General features: G+C 36.1%; 1 protein-coding gene across 29 annotated transcripts in view; it reads right to left on the reverse strand.

The window, feature by feature from the left end:
- The window catches only part of AFDN (afadin, adherens junction formation factor), a 132,704-nt gene that overhangs the window by 81,200 nt on the left and 38,446 nt on the right, over positions 1-13,058 (reverse strand). For 20 of the 29 annotated variants that reach the window (XR_015708194.1, XM_087774588.1, XM_087774579.1 and 17 more), the window contains exons 4-9: positions 11,504-11,667; positions 9,996-10,156; positions 8,821-8,978; positions 3,605-3,716; positions 3,029-3,196; positions 1,412-1,456 (exon numbers count right to left, since the gene is read on the reverse strand). Coding sequence is in view for 28 of the 29 variants with exons in the window: in XM_087774588.1 (XP_087630714.1) it covers positions 1,412-1,456; positions 3,029-3,196; positions 3,605-3,716; positions 8,821-8,978; positions 9,996-10,156; positions 11,504-11,667 (808 nt within the window). In the remaining variant the exon portion in view is untranslated. The remainder of the gene's footprint in view (positions 1-1,411; positions 1,457-3,028; positions 3,197-3,604; positions 3,717-8,820; positions 8,979-9,995; positions 10,157-11,503; positions 11,668-13,058) is intronic. The other 9 variants (XM_087774597.1, XM_087774596.1, XM_087774590.1 and 6 more) reach the window with 1 other exon arrangement.

Genomic DNA, 13,058 nt, shown 5'->3' on the forward strand with positions numbered 1-13,058 from the left:
GAAGTGCACACTCTACCATACTGTGCAGAATCTGATCTTCAGTCTATAAAACGGTCATACAACCAGCAACGTCAGCAGCTGTGGAGAAGTGGAAAAATGGGACACACTTCTAGTAGCAAACTTACTGAATTTGTGTAATTGCACAGGGCATGAAACTGAAGTCTGTCAGGTTCTTCTGCAAGAATATAAACAGCCAATGTTTTCACAGAGGACAGGAATTATTTCTATAATAAACACAAATATCCTGAAATGCATTGTTCCAAAGAGACAGACTGGACTCTAGAGTACTAAGACCTCTTTTTCACGCTCTGAGATAAAAGATTTAAGAAATTGTACGGTTTTTTCCCAGTGAGATGCAACCAAATTTCAAGCCTTCTACTCAAAAGTCAGGTGTTCCTGCAGAGCTCGTCTATGCTTATTAGTTCAGCACACTCTCTGCAACTTTTCTGCTCTCTGGAATGATGATGCTAATGAAATGGAAGTCTGAATTCATCAAAGGTTGAGCACTGGAGGCATAAGTTTGAGCAGAGTTCTTTAAACCCCAGTATTGTAACTCCACAGCCATGAAAGGGTGAGCAACACCGACAGACATACAGTACTTTTTTTATAGCAGTCTAGAAAATAAAATGAGGAAACAGATGCTAAAAAACTAAGAAAAGGAAAAGGTATTTTGGTAGACATTTCACAATGAAGAAGAAAGTGGCTTTGTATTCATGTCTATTTGGCCAAACCAGGACAAATCTGCACATTACTTCAAGGAGAATCAAAGATCCATAATGATTTGTAGGTTATGTTATCAATTTCAAATGCCACAGATAAAACTAAACAAGGATCTACTGTCTAATGGGGCTAAATCTCTTTGACAGACACTGTTAATGATAGACAACACCACCAACCAGGCAGTAGAAATACCAAAGGATGCTATGGAACACCACAGAGCAGAAAGTGAGGTCACTTTACCAGTGGTCCAAACACTATTTCACACAAAAAAATCATCACATATTTCATCCACTGCATCAATGCGGTCAAACATTGAAAAGCACAATTAAGTTCCATGCCATTTACCCAATTTACTTTTTAACTATGAATCCTGGAAGCAGATGGATCAAAGAACGTTTTTCTTTCTACCACAACACTGCTTGTAAACCACCCTATGAAATTTAGTTGTTAACCTTAGCTGGAAGGTTGAACTCTTTGGATGTTAGCACATTCATGATCTACTTGACGTTTGTTCACAGATAGAGTAATTAAATGGCAGCTAACAAGACAGGAGACTACTTCACAGAAGCAGTCCCTTGGAAAAAAGTAAGATAAGCAAGATATGTTTCTTTTTGACAAATGAAAGGCTAAGATTTACAGCCAGCGATGTTTTTAGTGACTAATGAGAGAACAGTATTAAATATAGCGTTACCTTCATAAGCGTGATAGTTGTAGTAGGCAAAGTGATTCCTTCTCCCTGGGGTTAGAAACACATGCAGAGGACCCAGGTGAAGGCAGCACCAGCAGGACAGATACCATGCAGAACATGCGGAAGAGGGCAGGAAAAGAAAAGACAGGAAAGGGTGAAACTGTAGCCAGACAACACTTACTCAATTTATAAGGATGAAGTGCATTAAACTCTTTCAACTTTAGAAACTGCATAGAATATAAAGACACCAGTACTACAAAGCTACTGAATGGAACAATCCTTATTGTTTAGAAAAGCGATGACAAGCTGTTAGAAGAAAAACATGAACAATAGGTCAGTCCCACAGGCAACGTGCAAAGACTTAGTACACAGCGTTGCCACCTCTGGCATTTCAGATTGTTTTTCCTCTCTCCATTAATGGACGTCTTGCTCCTCTGCCCAAGCACAACATTTTAATACTAAAGCAACTAGGCTCCATGAAGAGTAAGAGTTTAGAGCACAAGAAAAGAAATCGAAAGTACTATTAAAAGAACTCAAAATATTAATATGCAAATCAAACCTCAGCATATAGAACACTATTTAAAATACACCTAATATATTCTGTGTACTGTTAATTTCATCTGGCCTTTTTTTTAAAAACAAAAACAAAAAAACACCAAAAAACCACACTATTGGAATTTAACCTTCTGTTTGCAGTTCTGGTCAAAGTTTTCACTACCAATTTCCAACCTTGCCTCCCGAAGGGTAAACAACCAGACTTCAAGTTGTAAATCACTTGTTTTGATACCTGAGTGTACCCACGTTACACTTAATAGGAAAAAGAGCTGCAAATAACTAAATCACCAAAAACAAAAGTCCATATCCAAATCTTTAAACATGAAAACAACAGAAATTAAGAGTAGAAGTTGTATGTGTTCTATCAGTTGTTGCGCTATAAACAATCAAGCTCCCCTGGCTGTTCCTAGATCATAAAATTAATTGTAAACTACAATGCAGCCCAGAGGGTTGTAATAATGCCAAAATAAAATCCAGCCTTGCTAGTGATTTGATTCCATATAAGCTGGAAACTGTTTAGCAAATAAGTTTGATTTAAAAATTCGTGTTCTTGTCCTTCTAAAAATGTGTATTTCATGGATGGCACTGTCAAATGTATCTTACTGGGTATGCTACAGTATACTTCTGAATGTAAAACAAACCAGATTTAAGTAGTGCCCTTCTGGTTCCCCCCCATGAATCACAAGACAATATGTTAAACTATTTTATTTATTGGTAAGTTTTAAAGCCCAAAATCCAAAGGAAGTTGAAGATTGAATGACGTTTTTGTAACACTTAAAACTTCATACACGAAACCATGCTAATAAAGACAAATAATTTCACTAATTTCTCCCCTTTTTTTTTTACTCCAAACATTTGCTACTAAAATTTTGGTATTAAAGAAATATGCAGCTCTACCTCTAGATAGCTCCAATTCAGAATCTGACATCAGAAGAACAACTGATGTGGTATTCACTAACACTGCCAACAGACTTTCTTGTGCTTCCAATGAAAGCCTTATTTTTGGAAAATCTAAATGACTATGTAATAATGTAACTCAGACTATTAGATAACCAGAATTCTTACCTGGGCTTAATTCTACTAGGTATGGTAGTTTCTCAGGAGGAAGGCAAGAGCCATAGCCAGACCCGTCAACTCTTTCCTTCCCCTTTAATGGCTTTCCATCAGTTATTTTCTTGGATTTCTTTGGGACATAATCAGGAGGCCGCCTTTTCAGCTGAAAGACTAGTATTCCTAAAACACAATATTACACGTCCTTTGAGTCTCACTATCACTGAACAAGCACACATACGACATCTATTAATTTCTAAGTGTTCCACAGGATTACTTTCAGCTTACTAAGTTCCTGAGATTTCTTTATGTAGTTATTTTTAAGTTAAAACTATTTGAAAGATTAATTGCATACTTTTCTACAGTGGTTAATTTAGAAACTTTAGGATAAAATGTAAAACCCTTCTACTGTTTAAAGATGTATTACTATAAACAGTGCTGAATGAAACAGTAAATAACTCTAAATAGTGTTAAAAGTGCCTGAAAACAAAACACTTCAAAATATATGTTCCGATTTCTTACTTTACAGGTGGACCACACCATGGCTTACAACACCCAAAGCACAAAAATCTCAAAGTTTTTTAGACATACCTTTATCACTAGGCCACTCCCTGAATATCTGCAGTGGACACTCATCATCATCAAGAATAGTTTCTTTAGCACCTTTATCATCAGAGTGCTGAGCACCAGGAGGCAGCATGACCTAGAAAAGAACCATTATCAGTTTTCAGAGCTGTTAGTGGACAATTAGAACAGAGGATTCAGGGGTATATCTTCTGATTTTTTTTTTGTTTGTTTATAACAAGGGATAAAGCAAAGGAATTCAGTAACTTGAAATGCATTTTGCTTTCCAAGACTTTTTCTAACTCTCTCTCTTGCCTCTTGTTACAGTTAAATCACACTTCCCAGAATACTAGATATATTCCATCTTCGGAAATGGCAAGACAAGCTGGCAAAGAGAATGTTGTGATACCTCCTGCATCCTTGTCTTACCCAATCTTTACCTGGTCTACACAGAAACTAAGGGCATGACAGGAGCATTTCAGACAATTGCTTCATGATGTCTAGCTTTAAGGAAGAACCAAAACTAAGTATACTTTGGGAACAGAACCACAGACTGTTCATACCTTTTACAGCTATATTCTTACAAGATAGAGGAAGGGGGAAACCTTGATTTATGAGTTTTGACTCTAAAGGAGACACAGCCTGTGATTTCATGCACATTTGCATTACTACTTCCCGCAGCGATCAAGCATAAGAAACAATGACAGGCATTATTACAGTGTGTGAGTACCTTCTAAGTTAAAGATACATCTTTCAAAACGGAATAAAAAAATAAAATAAAATAAAATACATTTTACTCCCTCATCCTAACAATGTTATTTAAATTCATAGACAGCTCTATTTTAAACAAACTACTCAAAATTATTCCCATCTCTGAACTATGACCCAGGTAACGCCTTCTGAAGTAATGCAGCTATTGGCTGCTGCACCCTACTATGGGGCAGCCCTCAAGAGGCTTTCTGCTCTCATTTGTCGCCTCCTCCCCACGCCCATTTCAGCGTTAACTAAGTTCTCACAGATCCACCTCAAACGTCCTTTCATCTTCTTCCAAGCAGGAAACAAGTACATTTAAGATCAAAAGTATGTAATTGAGTCATTGGCCTTTCCCTAAAACATCTTCTATGCAAAACCTGGCTAAACATAGACTAATTAAATTATCTTTAATTAGATTTTCAAATAGACAAGATATTATAAAACCAGGAAAACATTAAAATGTATAAACCAAAGGGAAACTGAAACACATCTACTCTCAAATCCTATCTTGCCAAACCACTCTTTTTCTATTTCACATCTCAGATTTTAAAATCAATTATACCTACGGGATAATTTTGATTAGCTAATTAAAGTAAAACAGTGTTTCAAGCCTTAATCAACAAGCAACAATTTTTAAATTCCAAAGCCCTGATATTCTGCTTTGGAACTTGGATGACTATCTGTACTTGGTGTTGGGCTTAACAGCAGCAATGGTAAACCAGACAAGCTGGAGAAGAGGGGTCACAAAAGCACTAATCCCTGCCTCCTCCCAGCCAGTTACCATTCCTCCCAACTCTCATGAAGCGTGAGCCGGTGACTCAGACATACCTCACTTAAAAAAAGTGTGTGACCTAGCCTGCGAAAGTCACAAAACACCACATCTGAGCTTATGCAGGCCAGGAGGCTTCTAATCATGATGAAGCCATTTTATAAAACATCTCTGTGTTTTAGGCAAATGCTGCCTCAGTGTCACCCACAAAGCTGAAATTCCTACATTTTAGAATTACAGAAAAACATGGGAACAAGTTTATATTATGATTAGGTTTTGGCTCGTGGGTAGAGATTTGCTTTCATTTTGAAAAACAGAAGATGTAGTTAAATATCCTTTCATGAATCTGAATCCATACAGACTGCTGAAATCAGGCACAGACATTTCCCTGATTTCTGCAACAGGGTAGGAAATGGAGATGGGTAAAACCAGCGTAAGATCACAAGTCTTGGAAGCAGGCTGTCAGCTGACCACCTACGAACTGAAACAAATTCACAACAGATAATTAGGAAGAATATACTCTGCTTCCTCATGATTGCATTCAAAAACAATGGAACTTGCTAAAAAATATTTAATGCCTCGTGTCTGTTATTGTCTATTTCTTAAAAAACACCCAAACAAACCAACAAAAAAAAAAAACCAAAACAAACCCACTCACCAAAAACTAATCACCATGAACTGCATGTTTTTGCTTGACATTAGAAAAAGTTATTTATGCCTTATCCTCAAGTAAAAAATAAGAGCATGCTAAAACAAAAGTCTAATCAAGATTCTACTTTTAAGAGTTAACTGGTTTGCTGCATGCCTCAAGTCTTACGCCCTAAGTGAATATGCAGAGGTAGCTTGGAAGACTGTCTAATTAATTTGACATCTTGAGATATGTGCAGTGAATCCCGTATTATTCAGGGAAACTCAAGCCAAGCAAACTGAAACAAACAAAATGTATATTGGAACAAACATGTATTTACTTGATTACAGAGAAAAGCACTTCAGAAGTGGGCATAAAGGTACAGCCCTATACACCACGAACCAGGGTACGAAAGCAAGCAACTAACAGGAAACTCCCATTTACAATAAAAGTTGTCAATTGTAAGTGTTAAGAAAAATTCTTACAATACTAATCTTTCAACTGAAACTTCACAAGTGAGTGAACTTTATTACAGGTACTTATGCAGCCTTATAAAGGTCTTGTCATATAACTTAAAATCCATCTTAATAGTTAAGTAAATGTCTTCTTTGAAGACACTTCACCCGCCATCTGAAGAGAACATTTAAAAATCCCAACCAATAAGAAACTGAAGTTATACGTTCCACGGTACACTGTTTTAAACCCAACAAAAAGTAAAGAATAGGAACATGTGCAAGATAGATTTGTCTTCCACAGAACACTGTAAAGTGTCAGAAGAACAGGGGCAAAAGCCCACCACGGGTAAAGAACAGCTGTGAGACTTCAGTGTAAAGGAGTACCAATGGCCATGGCAGCTGTGTAGCACCGTACTTCTGAGTTTCCAAAAAAGAAAACAGTCATGAAAGACACATCAAGCTAAAGCTAGGATATTTTCCTGTTTTCAACAAGGAAAAGCAACTTCTTAAAATATTTGGCCAAAAGGAGATGTTAAAGTTAGGTTAAAAATACTCAACTTTATTAAAAAAGGAAGGATTATCCTATTGAAAACCCAAGCACTGTATCAGCAGAGGCACTGAGAAAGGCCAAGTAGATTTCAGCCAACTACAATGAATTATGGTGAGCAAAAGAATAAGGTATTCTACACTTAAATATATAAAAAAAGATCTGCTATTAGCCAATGAAGACCACTTGCATATTTCAAATGTAAACATAAGCATACAACTTATGTCAGTATAGAAACTTACTATTTCAAGATGTGTTGCTCAGAAAAGACAAAATATTTTCCAGGAGTGCTTTCCAGAAAACTAATTTAAATCAATTTGTTTCACAGCGAAGACTTTGTTAATCTCTCCCAAGATCAAAGCAACATTCCTCAGATTATTTTCTACATTAAACATCCCCACACAAGAGAGAACAAGGGGAGGTGAGAGAGAACACCACCACCACCACAACAGTGACTTGCAATAGTTTTCCTGGTAAGTGTGCAATCCATTCAATAAATTCCCTAAGATATAAATATTTCATAACACATCATAATACCCTCCAACTCTGAGCTAAGCAGACTGATGCAAAACTGTCTTCCAAATTCAGTCACCATGTCTCTGCTGTAGCCTACAATTCTCTCAAACCAGCAGCCTACTTAATAAGATCAATGACTGAGAATCATGAATTTCATTTATAGAACCCACAATACGAAGATAATTGTCATAATTAAAACCACACATAGAAAATACTTCGCAGCCAAAACAGAGAGTCAATTTTTAATATGCTGTGTCATTAAAAAAAAACCCTATTACTTACAAAATTATTCCCCTCTATAATAAAAACCTACATAAAATTTTACCGAAGTTAAGTAAAATTAACTTTCAGAGTTGGGACCCCAATTAAAGATTAATGAGGACAAGGATACAATGTCCAGAACTTCATTAAAAATACTTCTAGAACTAAGACAAAACTGCTGAAACAATAAAAACTAAGATTAGTTCACGGTTAGGAATCTACAAAAGCAGTACGACCATATAGTTTCCTTATTACTAACTAGAACAACATTGGAGCTACATGTCAATTCCCAGCTAATTATACAACTAGAGGCTGTAAGCACAGCAAAAGTAGACACTAAGGTTACTCAAAAGATATCATAAAAAACAAATCGGAAAGCAACTTTAAAACCAAGATACATCCACATCCTTTAGAACAGCTAGATAGCATGGGCAATAGCAATTAACAGAAGCTTCCTTACTGTTTTCCAGTAGCACTTTAAGCACTGGAGAACAGGCAGGGGAGGAGAGCACAATATGATAAGACACAGATATTTTTCCCTTTTTTTCATCATTTTAAGAAGCAATAAATCCAAGTTTATTAGACAAATAGCAGCCAGAAATGTAATCAAAGATTGGACTCAAAACAAGGATCAAATGTTTTCAAGTCTCACTATTCTCCTTCAGAAGATGATACGGACTGAAGTTCATAACCTTTAATCAGTACGGCCCATGGGACTTTTTGATAAAAGAGCAATTCTATACAATTCATTTAGAACTCCTAGAATAATCAAATTCTGAAAAGAAGTGTAGGTTTCACTGAATTTTTAATCTTTTCTGACATGTAATGAGGGTAAGCTACCACTGAAACGCATAAGGCAACAGCGTATAACATATACCTTTTATAATGGAGTCTGGACTCAGTACTTTTGCCTCTAAGCAGACACTCTTAGTTCAGGGGAATAGTTTTGTGCACAAACAGCACAAATTCAGGTATCCACAGGATTAACTATTAGTTTATGCATCTGCGAACCATAAGCACACTTAGTGGTATAAAACCACAGTACCAAATACAGAAATATATTACTTTCATTATTAATGTTTATCTATGTAGCAAGTAATAACTTAGTAAGATTGCAAGATATACATTTTAAAAACAAAAAAATCTGACAAATCACTTCAGAATTCCTGAGGCTGTTAGATTTAAAAAAAAAAAAAAAAAAAAAAAAGTTACTCGCAGAACTACCAGAGTCTTTCCATTTAGTTTTAAAGCTACTGCAAGGAACAAAATCAAACATGAAGCATGGGAAGATTATGACTTAGTAACTTTACTTACACGAGCAATACAGTAATCCTTGGGGTTTTCCTTCTCTAGACCGTATTTTTCCAGTGCTTCAATAACTGCAAAGTCTGCAGTATCCGTAGTGGACAGAAGGATTGTCTTGTACGGTATATTTGGTTTCAAACTGTCTGCATAAATTCTCAGTGTCCCACCTTGGAAACAAAATGTAATTAACAATGCTACCGGAGAATACAAAGACAGACATGCAGCCATTTATTATATTTCTAACAGAATATAAGGACAAACCCCCTCAGAAATAATTTAGTCAATCCACTAATATATGAAAAGTTACATAACATCCCTGAAATAAATTTGTCTCTGCCATTGGTAAAAACCTCCAGTGATGCTTTCCTAATTTCTCTAGGCAAGTTTTTCCCCCAGTGCTTCACCATTCTTAATATTACCTGAAGTTAAAATGAACCAGTGACAATGACTGGATGAAGCACTGACCTTTCCCATCTTGACAGCAAGTTTGTGCTGACCTTCAAGAATCTCCCCGCTCTTTAAAAAGCCCATTTCAGATTTCCCTCAGGTGGTGTTTTCTACACCCCTAACTCCTTCTTCACTACTCTTCCACGGACAGAATACATCATTTGAGGTTTTATCAGTACTAACGTTGCTTCATTTGTTCATTTAATGCTGATGTTCACAGAACCACTGTTGTATCCCCACCCCTAAGAATGTGAAATACTTGATCACTGATATTCACAAGATCTACCAGAACCCTTTGTGCAGACCTGAACAATTACTCCTTGCCATCCTGTATTTGTGCTACGGACTGCATTTTTACACTCAGGTCATTCAGTTTGTTCTTCGTAAAATGAATGGCATTTATTTCAGAAGACTTCCTCAGCTTGTCAGTCTAATAAGCCTTATTTTGTCCTTCCTTCTTTCCCAGTTTAGCAGTGTTAGCAAGATCAATGAGCATATTCTCTCTCATCAATTTGCCTGTCACTGAAAGCTTTGACTCGTACTCATCACACACTCCTGTGGACTCTATCTTCTACAAATCCTTCATTCGGTTACACCATAGATAAGTTAGCCATAAAGTACAAAAAATGTTGGAGAAAGCAGAAATTAAAGCAAATTTACAGGAGTTGCTACCATTAAAAATACTCTCTCAGTAAACAGCTTACTGTTTACAACTTAACCAGAAGAAATTTAAGTACCTGAGTCTGGTCTGCCATCAGAACTGCGAAATTCCTGCATTCTCTTCTCTAGTTTTTGCTGTCGCCGCCGTTTCATAACCACCTCAGGATTGGATATTGTGCGAGTGAAGCTGGTCTCGGGCATATCTTTGTAAACCTCAGCTGCAAGGCGAGAATTCTCACTGCCAAGTTAGTTTAAATACAAAGAAAAAATTGTCATTAATAGCTTAAAATATATATACACACTCATCACTTCACGAAGGATAAGAGGCAAGTAAAATCCATACACACAGGAGATCAATTAAGTTACTGTAAGATGGTTTCTACAGGAACTTCACTTTTGCTAGGATTAACACTGTTCATGTACCCATGCTCACCTGAAATAGACAACCAGTTTAAGTATTGATGGTGGTTAGTTTTCAAAGGAAGAAAAAAAAAAAAAAAAAAAAAAAAAAGGCCCTCTACCTCTTAGGGGGAAAAGAAAAAGGCATTAAAAAAACTTTACATTATACGCCTAATTTCATTCTGATTTACAATATAATTTCATTCTGATTTACAATATTGCAAATCAGGTGGAAGCAGAGTTAGCATGTGCTTGCAGCTCATGCTTTTTTTTTTGATAATGCACTTAAATACAATTCTATTTTAATTTAAAAAAATTAAGACCAAGCTAAGTAACAGCACAGAATACTGGAAAGATCATGCTGACATCTAAAGAACATTATATATCAACCTATATATCAATATATCATATGTATTATATGTCAACCAGTCAACTAATTTCTTTAATCTCTGAGATTGTGTTATCAATTAATAAGTTTCCATCATTCATTTTCTTTCTGGGTATGTTAAAAATCCACCATTTGTGATTTTTTTTCTGGTGCATTATATATGAAAGCTACAGAATCTGGTATAGAGACAATGTTTAATTTAATGAAGACCTTTCTCAGCTTTCTAGTTCTACATACAGTTATTCATGCCCGACTCCTGTGCTCCGGTTTTCTGCACAAGGACCAATGTACGTCCTGCTCTGTCTCAATGAATAAGGCACAGCAGATTTAGGAGCAGGAGTTGAAGAACCTACAAGACTGGCTACCAAAATACATCTCGGAGAAAAACAAACTGATAGTCAGGTGGTAAGTCAAATGTGAACACCTACAAATACTAATTTTTCTGGCAAAAGACAAAACAATCAAACACAGGGAGAGGAATAAAGCCACTCTAGAGTAAATGCTCAAAAATAAACATAGTGGGGAAAGTCCATGCCACCGAGCATGTGTCAATTTCTGTACAAGGTCAAAGAGGTGGGAAAAAAGCTTATTTCATGGTTTAAAAACAAACCTTGAGGCAAAACATACATACAAACCACAGAAATTGCCATCACATATTTTGGTTTATGATGATATTGCACCCGTGTCAACTACTTACTTTTGAAAGAAACAACAGCTTATTTGGTAGAGAGGGGGAATCCTTTAAAGTAAGATGTAGGTTATATGATCAAAAAAATGACCAAAGTTTAACACACTTACATATCATCCCCATGAAGAAGTCTATCATCTTTATCTGATCCTTGTCGCAATGCCTCTTTTTCACGCCTCTTTTTTTCTTTTTTTTCTTTTTTTGAGAGAGTTCTTTTGAAATTCTGAATTACTCCTTCTTTTTCTTGTTTTTCAGGGCCATTACTCTGAGCCTTCTGAAATAAATGAGTTTAAAACAACCTCCGTCATTTTTAGTCCAATGAAAAGTTAGTATTGGTTTTAACTTTCCAGATAAATCTGATTCAGACATAGTATCCATTACACAGAGATAGGACTAATACTCTCCAGAATAACATAGAAGGCAAAAACAGTTTCATATTCCAAAGCAGGTATGAACTGATTAAGCACCTTGTACTCAAGAAAGTGAAGAAACAGCAGAATTTTACTTGAATAATGCCTACTAGCTACTTGGCCTCAAAGATTAACTGAAGGCTGCAAAACAAATTTCTGCCTCCCCGTAAAAATACTTCACAAAACAACGCTGCATTTAATCTGTTTTCAAGACAACTTTGTTGGAGCATCAGATAAGAATAAACTGCAGAAGGAAAAGCATTATAGAGGACATTTCTCCTATGGTGTATTTTCCTGAGCTGTCCTTCCAGTGTTCTCTTCTCCAATTCCTGCTCCTTGCATACACAAGATACCTGTAATCCTAGGCTCATTTGCCTTCTATAGAGAAAATAATAGAAGATGAGGGAAAGAAGATGCAGGGTTTTTTGCTTCTATCAGGAAGTGAAGAACACAGAGAAGGAAGATTGAAGATTACTTAATACAATCAATAGGAATAGGAAGTCTGCTAGATGTAGCGTACGACATCATTAATTTTCTCTCCCCACCTCTAACATGGATGTATCCTGTAGTCAAAAGCGTAGTGTAAGAATACTTCATGTACCTATACCCAAAGCATCTTTAAAATTAACAAGCTCTAATTCCAAGAGCAAAAGAAATTTAGTGCTCAATGCAAGATGAAAAACTTTTCTGAGAATAACCCACACTGAACAGCATGTTTTCCATAGCTATAAACATCCACGTTAGATATAATAATTATATGACTTCAGGAGCCAAAGTCTGATCTAATTTAAAGTTTAAATGACCAATATTAAAAAAAAAAAAAAAAAAGCTTTTGTATGGCTGATGTTTGCACGTCCCTCATTTTGCATTTGGAAGGAAAAAAAACAAAAAACAAAAAAACCCTCCCCAAAAGGAAACAGTCTCCCATCAGTTTTGTTAAGAAACAGAATGCTACCTCAGGAGGTAACAATTTTTATTTAACTGCCTCTGGCATCCCCTTTTAAAGACTCTGCAAGAGGTAGGTTACTTCCTAGGTGTTTGGCATCATATATTATTTGAGGAGATTTTTAATTCATCATATTAGAACACAGCAAGCTCTAAGTTCTCTGGGTATTACATGCTCCAGTACTAGACAGCTTCATGGATCAAAGCAACACAAGCCATCTGAAAGATCACAAGAATGTTGTGTTGCAAAGATGCATTTTAAGTATTTAAAAAGACTTGCTCCAGATATCAAAGGTGATCAGCAGCAGTT

Source organism: Nipponia nippon, unplaced genomic scaffold, assembly GCF_047370975.1.
Source record: "Nipponia nippon isolate SJK-2023a ecotype South Korea unplaced genomic scaffold, ASM4737097v1 scaffold_4, whole genome shotgun sequence".
Classification (NCBI taxonomy): Eukaryota; Metazoa; Chordata; class Aves; order Pelecaniformes; family Threskiornithidae; genus Nipponia; species Nipponia nippon.